This window comes from Hypanus sabinus, chromosome 2, assembly GCF_030144855.1.
Source record: "Hypanus sabinus isolate sHypSab1 chromosome 2, sHypSab1.hap1, whole genome shotgun sequence".
In the NCBI taxonomy this organism is placed as follows: domain Eukaryota; kingdom Metazoa; phylum Chordata; class Chondrichthyes; order Myliobatiformes; family Dasyatidae; genus Hypanus; species Hypanus sabinus.
The window spans coordinates 12,490,877-12,510,461 of NC_082707.1; the positions used below are offsets into that span (position 1 = coordinate 12,490,877).

General features: G+C 41.0%; 1 protein-coding gene across 1 annotated transcript; it reads right to left on the reverse strand.

Moving 5' to 3' along the window:
• Window positions 1–583: 583 nt before the first annotated feature.
• On the reverse strand, window positions 584–15,951 carry LOC132403022 (extracellular calcium-sensing receptor-like). The gene is made up of 7 exons (XM_059986229.1): window positions 15,667–15,951; window positions 13,873–14,706; window positions 12,961–13,139; window positions 10,937–10,969; window positions 7,608–7,621; window positions 2,138–2,266; window positions 584–1,491 (listed from the first exon to the last, which is right to left on the reverse strand). The coding sequence occupies exons 1-7, from the start codon at window positions 15,922–15,924 to the stop codon at window positions 584–586; spliced, it is 2,355 nt and encodes a 784-aa protein (XP_059842212.1). The 5' UTR covers window positions 15,925–15,951.
• Between the last annotated feature and the right edge of the window lie 3,634 nt (window positions 15,952–19,585).

A 19,585-nucleotide genomic window follows, 5' to 3' on the forward strand; every position in this document is an offset into this window, starting at 1 on the left:
GGACTGAGGCTACCAGGATCTTTGGACTTACGTCCACCATTGCAGCATAGCCAGTTCTGTACTAGGTGTTGATTATGATATTGTTGAAACACTTGTTCAAACTGAGCACTTTCGATAATACCCTCAAATATATTTGATCTCAGTTGCGTTAGATGATTTTGTTGTTATCGCTGAACATTTGTAACAAATAAAGAGCTATACAATGACCATGTAAATTGACCTGAACAACACAATAGAAACATATGTTGATTTTTTTTTTATCATCCGTAAATTCCAGACTGATAGGATAACACATGTTTTGTGTAAATTACGAACAGTAGTTTCAACATGGTAAGGTTAACAGTGCACTAACCATAAATATACTGTAAATTGGACTTCAAATTACCTGTTTATGACATTCTAGGGTTAAACATTATATGCCAGCTTGGTGTAATCTGAACCATTTGGAGCATAGTGTAAACAATGTTCAAATCTCTGCATTCCCACTAAATTTATCTGCGATTAGGTCCAAAAGATTAAAATTAGTATCTAATAATCTCTGATTATACGCTTTTGCTACGATTATACAAAGGAATTCAGATAGTTAAGGTAAAGTTCCTTTCGCCATCATTTGCTTCTTAGTATTAAACTCCGGTTTCAATAAGATAATGTAACATTTCGGTGCGAAAGTACAGACGAGCAGACCGAAGCTCGATGCCCAAATAGCGAAAACCTCTACAGCCACGGTGTACTTTCCTGGAGAACTCAGATAAGCTGGAATAAAAGTTATCCAAACAGCGCAGAAGATGAGCATGCTGAAGGTGATGTACTTGGCGTCGTTAAAATTGTCCGGGAGTTTCCGGGCAAGGAATGCAAGCACTAAACACACAACAGACAACAGAGCAATATAGGCTGACACTAAGTAAAAGGCTGACAATGAACCTACGTTACATTCCAAAATAATTTTGTCTCTGTAATGACTCATATTTTTCAGGGCGTAGGGAGGTGACACACTGAGCCAGCCAACGCAAACTAATCCTTGAAAAAAGGTAAGGATGAAGACGCCCAAGCGTTGCTGCACCGGTCCGAACCAGTTCATCGCGCTACTTTTGGGAAGAGTTGCTTTAAAGGCAACAACGACAAGAATAGTTTTACCCAAGATGCAGGAAATGCAGAGTACGAACACAACCCCGAAAGTCGTGCGGCGCAACATGCAAGACCAGCCGGACGGTTCTCCAATGAAGGCGAGCAGACAAATGAAACAAAGCAGAAGACCGAAAAGAAGCAAGAAGCTGAGCTCTGAGTTGTTCGCTTTGACCATTGGTGTTTCTCGATACCGGTAGAAAATCGCAGCGGTGGCCACTGTAAAACACACGCCCACTAGAGCAAGCAACACTGATACCCATCCCAGGACCTCTCGAAATGAAAGGAACTCAACTTTCTTGAGAACACATTGGGTGTTTGCCTCATTAGACCAATATTCTGAAGGACACTTGATGCAATCCGGGGAATCTGGAAAGGTAATCGTTTCACAGGCGAGTGAAAATCTGCACATGCTGCGAATACAAACAACACACACAAAATGCTGTCGGAACTCAGCATGGAAAAAGCGGAATCGACGTTTCAAGCTGAACTCTTTCCGCAGGACAGGAGAGGGGGAAAAATACTGACGAGTAGATTTGATAACTGGGTCTGGGAGAGAGAGAGAAACACGAGGCTATAGGTGAAACTTGCAATGAAACAATACGCTCGGAATTTGGTAAAAGAGACAGATGGCCATGGTCAAAAGAAAAAAGGAGGATGGAATGTTTGAGAGGTACCGAAGGGACGATGTACGTTCAAGGAGGTAACATCAGGGAGGAAAACCCCAATGGAAATTTGTGAAACTGGGGGGAAAAGTAATTGCCAAAAAGTTAGAGGCTATCCAAACGGAATAAAAGTTGTTGTTCCTCCACCACTACTTGTGGCATTATCACGACTGTGAAGGAGGTCGTGGATGGATATATGATAATGGGAATGGGAAGTTTTGTTGAAATGGGTGGCTACTCGGAGATCTCGCTTGTTTTCGTGGATGGAGAATAGAGGGTACGTATTAAATAATAATTTGATACACAGAACTTCCGCATTGAGAAACATAGCTGTTGATCTCAGCACTTACCAGTGGCGTTGTTGATCTCACCATCAGCGCATTCTGCACAGTCAAAACAACATATTGGCTGCCCTTTCCGGCTTACTTTTCTTGTTCCAGGAGGACAGGGCTCTGAACAAATTGCTCGTGGGATCTGAGGTTAAGGGAAAGTTCCATATAGTTTCCATTTGATGATTAAAAAACATCCATAAATGTTGCAAAATAGTTGACAAAGCAAAAAAAAAAAAACAATTTTTGAAAGGCAGCAAGAGATGTTTGAAAATGTTAAATACAGATGAACGTTGACAGACCGTATAACTGCGCAATATATTCTACAGGACCTTGAAAACGGAGGGGATGACGTACAGCGGACTGCAACGTTTGAGCGTATAGACATTAATAAATAGGAAGTGTTCAGTTCTGGTCACTTCACAACAGGTAGAATCTGTATGCTACAGAAAAAGTTCAACAGAGATTTACAGGGATGTTCAGTGGATTGGAGAAAATCACTGATGATAAAAAGTTCAGTAACCATCGTCCTTTACACTGGAGTGGCGAAGGATTACAGTTGAACGGAGAGAGGTGTATAAGATGATTAGAGGCATTGATCGTGTGGATAGCCAGAGGCTATTGACAATACACTGAACTGGTCAAAGAACACTGAGGCTGTCTACAAGAAGGGTTAGAGCCGTCTTTATTTCCTGAGGCGACGGAGGTCCTTTAACATCTGCCGGACGATGCTGAGGATGTTCTACGAGTCTGTGGGAGTCCGTGCTATCATGTTTGCTGTTGTGTGCTGGGGCAGCAGGCTAAGGGTAGCAGATACCAAAAGAATCAACAAACTGATTCGTAAGGCCAGGGGTTTTGTGGGGGTGGAACTGGGCTCTCTGCCGGTGGTGTCTGAAAAGAGGATGCTGTCCAAGTTGCATGACATCTTGTACAATGACTGCCATTCTCTCCGTAACGTACTGTTTAGGTACAGGAGAACATTCAGCCAGAGACTCATTCCACTAGCAACATCCCGCTGTAACCTTTGACAGCCATATATCCATATCACCTCCAACCTTTGTGTCCATCAGCAAATTTACTAACCCGTCCTTTTATTTCCTCATCCAGGTCATTTATGAAAATCACGAAGCGTAGTGGTCTCATAACAGATTCCTGAGGCAAAACTCCGGTGACCCGACATCCATACCGAATATGATCGTCTCCAACCACTCTTTGCCTTCTCTGTGTAAGACATTTCTGGATCCAGAAAGCAATTTCCTCGTGGATCTCATGCTTCCTTACTTTCTCGATAAGCGTTGCATGGGGTACCTTGTCAAATGCCTTGCTGAAATCCATATGTCTAATGCCTTACAATCGTCAATGTGTTCAGTTACAACCTCAATCAAGCTCGTAAGGCACAACCTGCGTTCCAGAAACTCATGCTGACTATTCCTAAGCATATTATGCGACTCCAAATTTTCATAAATCTTGTCTCTCAGGATCTTCTCCATCATATACCAACCGCTGAAGTAAAATTCACTGATCTATAATTGACTGGGCTATCTCTAATCCCTTTCTTGAATAATGGAAACAATCTGCAACCCTCCAATCCTCCGGAAACTCTCTCGTTCCCATTGTTGGATGAAAAATCATTGGCAAAGGCTCAGCAATCTCCTCCCTCGCTTCCCGCAGTAATCTAGGATACATTTCGTCCAGCCCTGGTGACTTATCCAACATGATGGTTTTCAAAATCTTCTGCACATCCGCTTTCTTAATATCTCATTAAGTACCTCTGCTACGGGTTTCACGGGTTTCATACACAGTTTTTGTTTTCCATTATCCACCTTGATTGGTCCAATTCTCTCAGCTCTTTTCGTCTTGCTTTCAACACTCTTGTAGAATGCCGTGGTGTTTACCTGAATCCTGTCCGCCAAGGCCTTCTCATGACCCCTTCAGGCTCTCTTTTTTTTTTCTTCAGCTCCTTCCTGCTAGTCTTATAATATTCTACATTTGTATGATTATCTAGCTTTTTACACCTTTCCTTTGCTGTTATTTTCTTCTTGACTAGATTTGCTACAGACTTTGTACACCACGGTTCCAGTACCCTACCATCTTTTACCTGTCTCATTGGAACGTACCTACGCAGAGCTGCACGCAAATATCCCCTGAACGTTTATCAAATTTCTTCCGCACATTTCGGTGAGAACATCTGTTCCCAATTTATGCTTCCAAGCTCCTGCCTAATAGCCTCTCATTTTCCCTTATTCCAATTAAACGATTTCCTAACTTGTCTGCTCCTGACCCTCTCCAATGCTATGGTAAAAGAGATAGAATTGTGATCACTCTCTCCAAAATGCTCTCCCGCTGACAGATCTGACACCTGACCAGTTTAATTTCCCAATACCAGATCAAGTACAACCTCTGCTCTTGTAAGCTGATCAGCAAATTATGTGAAGAAGCCTTCTTGAACACAACAAATAAACTCCACCCCACATAAAACCCCGCTCTAGGGAGATGCTAATCAATAATTGGGAAATTAACTTGTCCCACCACGACAACCCCGATATTATTACACTTTTCCAAACTCTCTCTACCTATCTGCTGCCCGATGACATTCGCCTTTTGTGCAACGGAAGTGGACCGCTTTTGCACAGTTTTTGCCTCCCTCCATGTCCTTTCTGGAATATCTAAAGCCTGGCACTCGAAGTAACCATTCATACCCCTGAGCCATCTAAGTCTCTGTAATGGCCACAACATCATAGCTCCAAGCTGTAATCACAAGCAGTACTCAAAAATGCTGGTGGAACGCTGCAGGCTAGGCAGCATCTATAGGAAGAAGCACTGCCAACGTTTCCGGCCGAGACCCTTCTGCAGGAAAAAGTAAAATAGAAGATAGTAAGAGATTTGAAAGTAGGAGGAGGGGTGGGAAATCCGAAATGATAGGAGAAACAGGAGGGAGTGGGTTGAAGCTAAGAGCTGGAAAGGTGACTGTCAAAAGGATACAGAGCTGGAGAAGGAAAAGTAACATGGGACGGTAGGCCCAGGGGAGGGAGGGGGAGGGGAGCACCAGAGAGAGATAAGGAACAGCTAAAGGGTAATGGACAGTGAGAGAAAAAAAAAGAGCGGCGGAAATAAATCAGGGGTGGTGTAAGAAGGGGAGGCAGAGCATTAACGGAATTTAGAGAAGTTCTAACTGTGCTCTATGGCCTCCCGTCCCATCATCCTTTCCCTTGTCGAGAAGTAGCGGCTGTAGTGACAGGTCATCTATTGGTTAATGGATCAGTCAGGAGGTTTGTGGTCAAGCAGATTTCCAGGAGGTATATTGCCTCCCAGATTCCAGTATCAGGGATATATTCCGAACGAGTCTCCAACATTCCAAATTTCAAAAGTGACATGTTAAAGGTCGTCGTCAACATCGGTAACAATAATATATGTAGGAAGCGTGGCGAGGTGCCGCAAACTGAGTTCAGGGAGATATGAGCTAAGGTATTGGACGGGATTTCCGTGATTCTAAAATAAAGGTTGCCTCGCGTTACACCTACATGCAAGAATAGAAAATGGATGACTGTACAGTTTAACACGGAGCGAACAAGTTGGTGTAGGAGGGATGGCTTCATAAGTTTAGATCTTCTGTCTCCTCCAGGGAAGATGGGACCTGTGGAAAACTGACTTGCTACATTTTAACTTGTTGGGCTAACATCCTTACGAGAAGCTTTGATGATGCTGCATCAGACGGCTATAAATATAGTTGCAGAGTAGTGTAAATCCGAACACCAGTGCAGATTGGAGAGTGATTATATGTAACAATGGTGTTAAAGTCAAATTCAATAATAAAGGACTAAGGGGACAACCCTGACGGGTACCTCTGTATAATCTAATGTAAGGAGACTTTTGATTATTAGTTAGAACCGCAGCTACCAGGGAATGATAAATCAATTTAATCCAGTAAATAAAAGTAGCTGAATGTTCCAGGGTTCCATTGATTTAGACATGACGATAGGGGTAGGGATAGTATTAGCAGTCATGGAAAATATCTGGACAGCGCTCATATAGGACTGACAACACATCCCTGCTACTGAAACTATATGAGTGAAATTGAGGAATAAGTTCATGAACACATTAATTAGATTATAGTACAGACCACCCAACAGCCTGAGGGATTTAGAATAGAAGTTCTGTAGAGAAATCACAGACTGTTGTAAGAATCATCAGGTTTTGATAGTTAGTGATTTTAGCTTTCCAAATACTGAATGAGACACTCATACTGACAAAAAGTCTGGCTGGGACAAACAGGAGAACTTCCTTCATCAGCATATAGTGGTACCAGGTGCAATGAGTATGATTCTAGATCTTCTATTAGGGAATGAGAGCCGGTATGTGACAGATAGCTGTGCAGGACAACATTGTTTCGAGTTTCAAAATAATTATGTAGAAGGGTAGGTCTGGTCCGCGGATTGAGATTCTAATTTGGATAAAGCTCTGTGTTAATGTGAAGCGATCTAACGACTGTGGATTATGAGAAGTTGTGTTTTTTTTCTGTCAAAAGTGTTCTCAGTAAGTGGGAGGCATTCAAATGTGAAACTTTGAGAGTACCGTGCTTATATGTTCCAATCAGAATAAAACAAATCTTTGGTTCTGGTGAGATATAGTTGCAGGTTAAGAAACGAAAAAGCGCAGACCTGCTATAGATCTTAAAAAGCAAAGGAGGAAAGAAATTACGAAGATAAGTCCACAAAATTGGAAGGCATAGGAGCAGAATCAGATGGTCGAGTCTCCTCCGTCACTCCAACACGATTGTTTCCGGATCCCACTCCAAAGCGTACAGCTGCACTACACTCTGGCTGATAAGAAAAAGAAGAAGAATATCGCCTTTTACTGCTCTAAAAGGTCGCTGCTCAATTTTGAGATTGTGGATACCTCCACAACAGAAAACATCCTTTCCACTTCCACTGTACATACTCTTTTCAAAATTCGGTAGGTTTCAATGAGATCCTGCTGCATTATTCTCAATTTCCGCATGTATACACTCAAGACTGCAAACACTCCTCATTTGTTAAACCCTTCATGCCTGGAACCATCCTCATTCATCTCTCAGATACTCTCTTCACTGACTATGCATCCTTTCTGAGAGATGACCCAATACTGTTGACAATACTCAAAAAGGGACCTGGCACGTATCATATAAAGACTCAGCATAATTTCCTTTTTGATGTTCTTATTCCCGATTTTGTTTCCCAATTTTACATTTAACCGTCTTTATCACAGTTTCAGCCTGTAAATTAGGAGACATGCACGAGAGCTCCTGATTTTGAATCTTCTCCCCATTTAGATAATCTTCAGCACAATCGTTCCTTTTATCAAAATGCATAGTCTTGCATTTCCCAACACTATATTCCATCTGACAATGCTTGCTATTGTTTTTACAATTTGCTCAATTCCTTCTGCAACCACATTGCTTCCTCAGCACTACCAACCCATAAGTCCATAAGACAAAGGAGCAGAAGTCGGCCATTTGGCCCATCGAGTCTGCTCCGCCATTTTATTATGAAATGATCCATTCTCCTATTTGGTCCCACTCCCCCGCCTTCTCACCATTACCTTTGGTACCCTGGCTATCAATCTCTGCCTTAAATATACCCAATTACTTCATCTCCACTGCCGCCGGTGGCAACAAATTTCGCAGATTCACCACCGTCTTCCTAAAAAAAAACCTTCGTATATTTGTTCTGAATAGGCTGCCTTCAATACTTGTCATGCCCTCTCGTACTGGATTCCCACACCATGGGAAACAACTTTGCAACAACTACCCTGTCCATCCCTTTCAACATTCGAAATGTTTCTATGATGTCCCCCTCATTCTTTTAAACTTCAAGAAATACAGTCCAAGAGCGGTCAAACGGTCCTCAAATGTTAACCCTCTCATTCCCGGAGTCATTCTAGTGAATCTTCTCTGAACCCTCTCCAACGTCAGTACATCCTTTCTTAAATAAGGAGCTCAAAACTGCACAAAGTACTCCATGTGACGTCTTACCAGTTCCTTATAGTGCCTCAACATCACATTCCTGCTCCTATACTCTATTCTTCTAGAAAGGAATGACAACATTGCATTCGCCTTCTTCACAACCAACTCATCCTGGAGGTTAACCTTAAGGATATCCTGCACGAGGACCCCTAAGTCCCGTTGCATCTCAGAACTTTGTATCCTCACCCTTTTTAAATATTATTCTGCCCATTTATTTCTTCAAACAAAGTGCATGACCGTACACTTTCCAAAGTTGTATTTCCTTTGTCTTTACTTTGCCCATTTCCCCAATCTGTCCCAGTCTCTTCGCAGATTCTCTGTTTCCTTAGCACCACCGGCCACTCCACATATCTTTATATTATCAGTAAACTTAGCCTCAAAGCCATCTATTCCATAATCCAAATCGTTGATATATAACGTAAAAAGAAGCGGCTCCAACACGGACCCTTAAGGAACACCACTGTTAACCGGCAGCCAACCAGAATGAGATCCCTTTGTTCCCACTCTCTGTATCCTGCCAAACAGCCAATGCTGTACTCACGTGTGTAACTTTCCCGTAATTCCATGGGCACATATCTTGTTTAGCAGACTTATGTGCGGCACCTTGTCAAAGGCCTTCTCAAAATCTAAATACACGATATCCACCGCATCTCCCTTGTCTAGTCGGGCAGCATTTCCCTTTAAGGAAACTATGCTGAGTTCTGCTTATCTTGTCATATACCTCCAGGTACTCCGTAACCTCATCCATGACAATTGACTCCAACAACTTCCAAACCACCAATGTCAAACTAACAGGTATATAATTTATTTTTTGCTTCCTTGCCCACTTCTTAAACAGCGGAGTGACATTTGCCATCTTTCAGTCCTGCCGAACCGTGCCAGAATATATTGACTTTTGAAAGATCATTGCTAATGCCTCCTTAAAATCCACAACTACTTCCTTCAGAATATGAGAGTGCATTACATCCGGTCCGGGAGATTTATCAACCCTTAGACTATTCAGATTCCTGAGTACTTTCTCTGTCGAAATTTTGACTGCGCACACTTCTCTTCCCTGACTCACCCGCGTGTCCGGTACACTGCCGATGTCTTCCTCAGTAAAGACTGATGTAAAGTACTCGTTCAGTTACTCCGTCACCTTCTTATCTCCCATTACAATGTGTGCAGCATAATTTTGTATCTGTCCTATATCTACTCTTACTTGTCTTTTACTCTTTATACACTTGAAAAAGCTTTTAGTATCCTCTTTGATATTATTTTCTGGCTTTATTTTATATTTCAACGTTTCCCTCTTAATGAACTTCTTTGTAATCTTTTTTAAGCTTTCAAAAACTTTCCAGTCCTCTGTCTTTCCACTATTTTTTGCTTCCTTGTATACCCTCTCCTTTGCTTTTAGTTTGGCTTTGACTTCTCTTGTCAGCCATGGTCGCATCCTTTCTCCATTCGATACTCAAGGGCATCTGGAACATTGCTAACGTTTTCCACAGTGAAGCCAAATGGAAGGTAGGCATTAAGATTATTTGCCATTTCTTTGTCCCCTATTACTACCTCAACAGCATCATTTTCCAGAGGTCCAACATTGCCCCCGCCTCCGTTTTACTCTATACATATCTGATAATTGCTTTGGTATCCCCCGTTATGTTATTGGCTGTTTTGCATTCATATTTCGTCTTTTCCTCTTCATAGATTTTATGTTTTTTTTTGGATTCAAACAACCTCTCACTCAGTGTTGCTCCCATACAAACGCTTTCATTGGCATTCATGCTGTTCTTATATTCTGGTGTCAGCCACGGCTGTCTCTGTCTGCCATTGGAGTACGTCTTCCTCTATGGGGCATTCTATCCTGCGCCGGGTGAGCTTCAGCCATCTCTACTCTGCCGGCATCCCCACCAGTATCTTCCTACAATCTATCTGGGAAAACTCCTCTCTCATGCCTCTGTAAGTCCCCTCTTTCCATTTCGACTCTGATGCATACGACTTCTGCCTATCCCTGTTAAGGCTCCTTATGCATTCAAGCTTATCGTGATCACAGCCTCCTAACGTTCCCTTTGCATTCACCTCCAGAAAGGATTTGGGTTATTACATAGCACCCGGTCTAAGTTAAGCTTTCCCCAAGTAGGCTGAAGCAAAACCTGCTCTAAAAAGCCATCTTATGGGGACTTAACAATTTCCCTTTGTTGCAATTCGACTCCAACCTGATTTTCCCGATCCCCTTGCATATTGAATTCACCATTACCCTAATTGCACATCATTTCCAGCTCCCTTTATCTCAGTCCCACATTTTGACTACTATGTGTATGCCTGTATAAGATTCCCATAGTGTGTTTTTTTAACATTTGCGATTTCTTAACTCCACCCAGAAAATTCAACATCCCCTAATCCGTTGACATCTCTTCTTAAGATAAAATACAATCTCTGAACTATGGCCTTATTTCAACCACGACTCATGATGCCCCGTACAGGATGCTTCCCAAACTCTAAATGTGCAAAACGTTTGTCCGCTTCATTCCAAATGCTGAGCTTATTTAAATACAGCATCTTAACATACGACAATATTCGCCCTTTTCAATTTTGCCCCGTGGAGCAAGTTATCTCTTTGCTCTGTCTGAATTTGTACCCAATCATTGGATTGTCTTTCAGTACATGCATGTCACATCCGTCATCTAATTGGAAACCTGCTGGCTCATCCACAACACTATGATATAGGTTCCCATCCAACTACTATATTATTTTAAATCAACAGCTCCAGTAAATCTGCCCGCAAGAATATTGGCGCCCTTTTGTTTCAAGGGAATTCGCCCCTTTTTTGCAAGTCCCACCTGCCCCAGAAAAGGTTGCAATTCAATCTGAATCTAGAATTAAATCCAGAAAACTGAATCTCTGCTTGCTGCTCCAATTCTTCAAGCACGCATTGATGTGTAACTCTGTTCTATTTCTAACGTCACGGTCGCTTGGTACAGGATGCAATCCCGATGTTTCTTTCCCTGAGGTCCTGTGTGGGAGAAACCAAGAATTTTGATGATTGCAAGATATTCGATGCTGTCTTCTGGATTTGTGCAAGGCCTCAGACAAGATCCCACACGGGAGTTTTGTCAAACAATGTCAATCGCTTGGCATTCAGGATGCGGTTGTAAATTGAGTTAGAAAAGGGCTTCGCAGCAGAGGTGACAAGGTGGCTGTTTATGATTCCATAACTGCCTCTCGGTCTGTGACTGTTGGCATGCTACATGGGTCGTTTGTGGATCGTTTTTAATTGTCATCCGATAGTAACTATCTGAATGATAATTTTGTAACCTGGATCAGTTATGTTGCCGAAGACAGCGAGTTGCGGGTACAATGGACAGCCAGAATGATCGCTAAAGCTTGCAGCATCATACGTGCGGGCTGGAGTTATGAGCTAAAAAAGTGGCAGATGAAATTTCTTGCTGAGAATTGGGAGTTGTTGCACTAAGAGAAGTCAAACCCGGAGAACACTTATGACGTGTGTGGTAGGGCACTAAGGAATGCGTTAAACAGAAGGAACTAAGCATACAGCTTCAAAGTTCATTGACAGTGGCCGGACAGGTAGATAGACTGATAAAGAGAAGTTTTCGAATGTTAGTCCGAATAAATCAATATATTGACTACAGGATTTCCGATGTTATGTTGAAGATGTGCTAGACGTGTTTGATATTTAACTTAGAGTAGTAACTGCAGTTGTTGTAAACTACCTATAGAAAATGTATGAACAATATTTAGAACGTGCAGAGAAAAAATCATAAGGATCTTGCCAGGATCTGAGGACCGGAGTTACAGGAAAGAATAAGCTAAGTTAGCGCTTTATTCACTAGAACATAAATTAATGAAGGGAGTTTATACTGAGTGTACTAAATCATGAGTACGGACAGGATAAATACAAACAGCTTTTTACAACAGAGATTTGGTGAGACTTGAACTAGAGGTCATGGGTTAAAAGGGAAAGGTGAAATATTTAACTGGTCCATGACAGGGCAATTTCATTATTGAGTGGTGGTGAGATCATGAAAAGTGCCAACAATGGAAGAGTGGACAGGTAGAATTTCAAATTTTAAGAGAATTTTATATAGTACTGCAAGGCTATAGTGCGTGCAGAGCTCGATGGGACTAGTATGACTAATAGCTCTGCCAGGGCTAGATGGGCAGAAGGGCCTGCTTCTTTGCTGTAGTGTTCCTTGAATCGGCAAATCCAATCGGGCGTTATAACACTGTTCTTAAGGTTAGTAAATATTAATATACGAAGAGAAATGGAAATAAGTCACACAAGAACGCAACATGTCGAAAGAGGCCACTCGGCCATTCCAGCCTGCCGTAACATTCAACCTGATAAATTTGAATTAATGCATGCTGCTTTTAACTCAATTTTTCTGCCAAATCCCCGTTATCCTCAATTTATTTCGAATATCTTCTGAATCTAATACAGAACCTGTCCTTTACTACTCTCGTGCAGAGAATCCTGGAGATCCACTAAAATTTTGGAGACTTAGTATCTACGTTGAAATGATGAGCCTCTTACCTTGTGAGTGCTTCCCCTTATTCAATCAGTTTCAACTGCTAAATCTATTTCAAATCTACACTGAGGTCCTATATCATTGAAACTATCATCGCTGGTTTTCTAAACTTTTGAGCAAACAGACCAACCACTGGAGAGTGCGCTTTATTATGAATACATTACGCTAGATCATTATTAACAAAATGTTTCTACATTATCACCCATATCCCAGGTATACAATGATTTTTCATTTCGTCAACGGGAGTAGATGGCAAAAAAGACCATACCGTATTTCGGTTCGTGTTCCACCTGATTTCCTCGACATTCAACACTAACTCGTGCCCCAACGGTGCCGAGCCGTCATAATATCCGACGTATACAATGTCAACGCTCCCCTTGAAATTTGCTTGTAAGTTCACGAATTCGTATCTTGGAACAGGGTCTCCATTTTCATCAAAATATGTTGGTTCTCCTGTCTTTGATGTGAAATTCACCTGGCGGAGGTAATGCAGTAACTGGGGCAAGGGGTGCGGGGAGGGTGTTTTGGAAAAAGGAAGCAATTGAGACTATTCTTTAATCTAAGTGTGGATTCAGCCTACGAAAGTGCAAACATACACATTTTCCATAAATGTAAATTATTGATGTGTGCTGCACGATAAGCACGACATAAAGAGGAAACTTATAGTTAAGACTGCCAAGGAAACGTTGAAACTACTTTAGGAATGTTATAGGCAGATATAAGCAGCAAATAAGATACTGTAGTTTTTGGATCTGAGGGAGGTCTCAAACTCGTTTTCTAGGCTTGCATGTCATTGCAGTACCAAAGGAATGCAACGCTGTTCGATATACAGTTAGGTGCTGGCTTCTCACACTACCTAATAAAGAGTAATAAAATCCACAGACAGCTACTAAAAATAGAGGAGGAGAGTTTTAGCAGTGATCTTGCAAAGATTCATAATTGAATTATTACCCTACGTAAACGAATTGAGCGCGTATCTCAATTACTGGAAGAGATTGCATTCCTGTACTGCATTCCCCACTTATTTATTGGCGTACTAAACATTAGAAACCATATTTTTCTGAGAAAAAAGTTTAACCATAACAAAAGGAATATATTGCTAAACTATAGAGGTTAGCAGTTGCATACCAGAAAACGACAATGTAGCACGATATGTAATTCAGAATGTTCTCTTGATTGATGACCTCCTAAATGGGGTTCTTGCTTTAGAAGGAGAACTGTATGCCTACCTGCCATGGCTCGAAATTTTCAATACGTGCGCATGTGTGATTCCTAAAGGGTCCGTCGCCATCTACACAGCTTAACAGGTTGTGAAGTGCATGAGCGATGGAGTAGACAGCTGTATACACGTGGTAGGAACTCCCGTCCATTATCGCCGAAAGGTACGCATTTTCCATCCCTTCCATCTGTTCCTTCCCTGTACATTGCCTAGCATGACCCGGAGAGTTATCCAGTTTTGTCCCGTTGTCAGTGGTAAAAGAGCAGGAAAATACAGTTTCCCAAAACTCCCTCACCAAAATATTGCCAGGAAACTTAGAAGGATGGACGTTATGGAGATAATCTCTAAGATCATCTATGTCTGTCCTCTTGGTGGTTGGACCGATTGTGCCTGCGAGATAAATCACTCTTTCTTCAGGAAGGAGAAGATCTGCTGTTACCCAAGCTTCACTTCCAATCCAATGTATACCAGTAACATTTTGACGCAGAATTTCATTCAATAAAATTCGCACATCACCAATGTGAACAAAGGCCACTACTACTTTAGTGGACGCCTGTTTAATCACCTGGACAATTTTTCTGATTTTCTCTGGAGGGTCTGTCCTGTAAAATGACTCAGAGTAGGCAATACAAACACCAAACTTTTCCACATGTTCCACAAACCCTTGCATTCCGAAATTACCGTATTCGGTGTTACTCCTAATAGTTCCAATCCAAGTCCAGCCAAAAGTCCTCACAAGCTCAGCGAGGATTTTGGATTGGTACTGATCGCTGGGAATAGTTCGAAAAAACGTGGGATATTCTTTTTTATCACTAAGGCAGGAGCAGGTGGCGTAGTAACTAACCTGTTGAGATGAAAAAAAATAATAACAATTTTGTGATTTCAATATTCAACATGGAGAAAATAGAGCGTTACTTGCATAATATACAACGTTGGATAAACTGCGTTTTGATTACTCTGTTTATAAAACTACGGTCAGCCAAATCAGGTTCACTGCTGTCAACTTTGGTCGCTCAATTATCTGAACGATGCAGTGACTTCCGACGAGGTGCAGGCAAGGACTAGAAAGTTGCTGCCTGCATCAGATAACCCGTGTGTGACTTTGGTCAAACATCGGATTACCAAAGTGAAACTTCATTTGATCGGGAAGATTAGGGGATACGTGATAGAAATATCTAAGATTATTGAGTTTGAGTCGAATGTTGGTGTTTCTTTTTTTCTCTCCACCCGTTTAAATATCACATGCTGCCATTTAACGTGGAAGATAGGAAAGATCAAAGGAGGTATGTACCACTTTTTTTCATAGTATTCATGCCTGGAATGTGCTGCCTATTGCAGTAAAGATGGAAACTACGAGAGAGACGCTTAAAAATTTCTCAGATGGGTACTTAACTGTGTATAGAGAGGAGGGAGTTGCATATTCTGTAGACAAAAATGGACAAGTTCATCTGATTACTTAAATGATGCTTCAATTATACAATTTCAACACATCGACTGAATGGAATGTTCCTGGGTTGTACTGTTCTATGTTATGTGCTCTATGTTCTGTTACAGCGAAATGTAACAAAGGATAAGTTAACAAGTGTACAGTTTGTTACAGTGACTGGAGAATAATCAGTTTCTGCATATTTCAACGACTATAAATTTCACGATATGAAGTACACTTTTAGATGTATTTGTATCTGAGGAGAAAGCATCTCTGCTGAGGTTCTGTCCTGTCATGGGATCATATGTTTGTTTAGGTGCTAATAAGGAGATGATATCACATGATAGTTAAAATGCAATCGAATTGTTGAGACGTTACCAGCGGAATCCCGAAGGAACCGATTGCCCTGGCGGTTACGATGGAATTTGTAGATAGATCGCAGCCAACAATGGAGGCGACGTTGGAAGAACCTCGACATTGTGGGTATTCAATTGATTCGTCTTCTCCGTTGATCAAAGCGAGCGCTGCTTTCGAAGCGATCGCGGGGGATGAGCAGTCATCATGGATCTGATACCCAAGTGTGATTCCCGGAAGTAGATTCTCATTGTGGTTTATTTCTTCAATGGCAAAGATCATTGTTTGCGCCAGTCGGAAATTTGCTAACCAAAAACTGTGGGAAAATTGCAAGAGGAGTTGATAAATTTCTCCAGAATTCCAATTCCATCAGGAAATAACAATAGACAGTCTTGAATTTGATTTTTTAATAAAATAACAGTTTTCTTGGTATCGAAAAAGAGTGCCACAGCACTGACCTCGAATTCGGATGTACGCTGATTGTTAGCAATTTCACCAGCTCAATAGCCCTAATTCGCTCCACTTTACAGTAAAGAGTGTTCAGATGATCATTTCGGAGACGACTCTAATGGAACCATATTCCCAGAAGTACGTGCCCGACCTTGAGCTGAATAACAAGGTCAAAGCAACACTGAAATAATGCTGAAGTATCCCAGCATGTCAGACTGTGTCTAAGGAAAGAAAATAAACGTTTGCCGTTTTCGGTTGAGACCCTTCGTCAATGCTGGACAGGAGAAGGTCCATACATCACATAGTCAAGGAGCACAAAAACAGCAGATTTCCAGTTCCGATGAAGGATATTCCCCCCCCCCCCCACCCCGCGAAACACCGGCTGAATATTCTCCTCTTTAAGTCGGCCTTGAGTTGCTCTAATACTTTATTGTGACGTTCAGGCTTTCCAACATCTGCAAAGTCTTTTCTCTTCGTAGCGAGAACACAGTGAACTCAGATGATGAGAATTTCTGCTGCCGCTCTGCAATATTCAGTTTACTTATGAGAATAATTGAAACGTTTTGTGAGCTGTTCTACTCAGGTAACTCTGATTAGAAATATGCAAACAAACTAGAGGAATTTTAAGGGTTAGTGGACAGAAGCCAATTAATATAATTAGAAATGAAGTTTTAGAAAAATGCTGGAAATCCTGACCCACACACACAAAATGCACAACGAGCTCACTGAATTGTGTACGTTTCAGGCTGAGTTCCCCATCAAGATTCGCCATTATGTAAATGTACTCAGTGTCTTCCAGTTATTTTCGTCATTATCTCTGAATGTATTTTAATTGGGTGATATCAATTAAATCCAAATACATATGGAGCATAGAACAATTTAGCATAGTTCATAGAATAATTGCGCTGAACAAATTGCCCTGCTAATTCAATGCCAAACTAAACCAATCGATTCTGCCTACACAATATTCCTCTCCCTCTATTTACTATACATTCTCCGAAATACTATTGAAATCGATCCACCATATGGTGACATTAGAAAACAGCAGTACACTGCCCGAACTCTGGAAATCAGAGCACAGCCGATAAAGCGTGTCAGAGAATACAATTAGAATAGCACAACTACATAACGGCAAAATCACTTTTAAGATCAATGGTGGGCTGATATTCATTACGTGCCAACAAAGGCAATTTTTTTAATTCGGAAAAGGTGGAAACTTCAGGTGCAGCCATCAATTTTCCAGACCTTATATAAATGATCCATTGAATCACCATTATCCTTCATCATCACGGCACGTTTGCCGCAATGACTGCTATCAACCCCACTCAATAGAATAGTCATAATAAGTAATAAAATCATTGGCCATGAATAAGAATCACTTATAAGAGAAGGACAATAAAGACAAATAGTGCGGGACATTGCTCATGCACTTCATACATAATACATTCCCATGCCATTTGGACGTCGCTACAGAACCCTGCCATCAGCAGAAGAGCCTAATCCAGTGTTGCGGCTACGTCCAAATCGCCTCCTAAACACCCAATTTTCAAAATCAAATATGCATAGGAGCTTTGACAGTAAAGAGTCACTGCTACTAAGTGTATGCAAATTTTAAATTACAGTTTCTTTTTTAGTATTTATTTTCTATTGAGAGTATATTTGTTGTGTTTCACTATATATATATATATAGCGTGATGTTCTGTATCTTAAGTTCCTTGACGTTGTCCATACCACTGCACAAACGAAGTAGCTACATAATTTTAAAAAGTGAACAGGAAATATATGGTCCCAATGAAGGGTCACGTTCTGAAATCTCGATTGTTCATTTTCTTCTACATATTCTGCCCTGACCCTCCTTGATACTACAGCAGTCCTTTATTCTGGTTGTCGAAAATCACTTCCTGTATGATTGGTTATATCAGAAGCTGCAGCTGTATTTCCCATTGGATGGATGCTTGGTTTCCAGTTTCAAATATCCTGGGTTTCTGAAGTTGCATGTGAAATAGAATTTCTCTCTTCTTCCTTAGTTAAAGACACGACCGTTGTGAAGGTTTGCTCTGTGCTTTTTTTTTAACTAAGTATGTTCGTTAAGTGTACGGATGTGTTTTGCGTATTCAGAGTTCTAGTGTCTGAAACGTGGGGAACATGAATATCTGGCGTAAATTTTGCCATGTAAAATTATTAATTTACCGATTCGCTGAGCGTGCATTCTGTATCACTAGCCAGACCCACAAACCTGATCATATCTCTCTCAAAGGATGATTGACATCTCATAAATAAGAAAATTGAGCTTCACAGTATTGAGCTTCACAGTAAAGAATCCCTTTTGGTGGACAGAATGTATAATGCCTTGAATTGGACACATCATGGAATGTTCCATTCCATATGGCTAAAGATATCCGAAACTGGCTCTGTGGGATCTAATTTATCACCGTTCCATACGATAGTGCACAATCAGCTGGGGAAAAATAACGTTTAATGTGTTCTGAATTCTGATATGCAGTAAAATAACAAAACTAATATTTAAATAAACCTGCATTTTTCGTGAGAGAGAGAGAGAGAGAGAGAGAGAGAGAGAGAGAGAGAGAGAGAGAGAGAGAGAGAGAGAGAGAGAGAGAGAGAGAGAGAGAGAGAGAGAGAGAGAGGGAGAGAGAGAGAGAGAGAGAGAGAGAGAGAGAGAGAGAGAGAGAGAGAGAGAGGGAGAGAGAGAAAGAGACAGAGAGCACGAGAGAGAGAGAATTGTGTGATTGTGCAAAGGTCATTTTGTGATCTTTAATTCTATAGTTCATGTTGATGCAACAAGTTTAAATTATTATTCAACCATCTTATATCAGCAGAAAAATAAGACATCAATAAAATTAGGTAAAGAAATAAAAAAAAACAGTCGATCATTAGCTCACATTGAAAGCACTTATGAATCAGTAAAAGCAGTATGCACTCACAGAGATTATGAATTGCAAACTACAAGAGGTAAACTCACCTTTTGCACACAGCGGGTTTAGGTGTAAAGGAAAATGAATGAATGTCATGAATTAGATCCAAATGCATGGTGAATATTCCGCCGAGTATGACATCTCCATCTTTGGACAAATCAGGCAAATGAACTTTTGCTCTCCGTTTACAGAGGATCCCATGTGAAGTGGTGAGCAACAGCAAAAACAGAAACGGAAACATCACTCTCTTGCAGGACTTAATACAATTACAGGGAATAACATTTATGTTATGTCATTGAAGATATGAAGATGTATCAAAGCGGTTTGAAATTATTATAATCTGACAAGTCTCTGATGATGACATGGTACTCGAGGGGTTCACGTATTGGTGTAGTTACATTTGGCTAACGGCTGGGGAATTTCGCAGGAATAATAATTATATCTAATAATTTTAGGTTAATCTGCTCTCCCAGCAGAGCGTAAATACATTCCAAAGTAATAACAAGGAACCTCTAGTGTATAAAGTTTTATTTTACCATCTACACCTGGCATGTAACTTA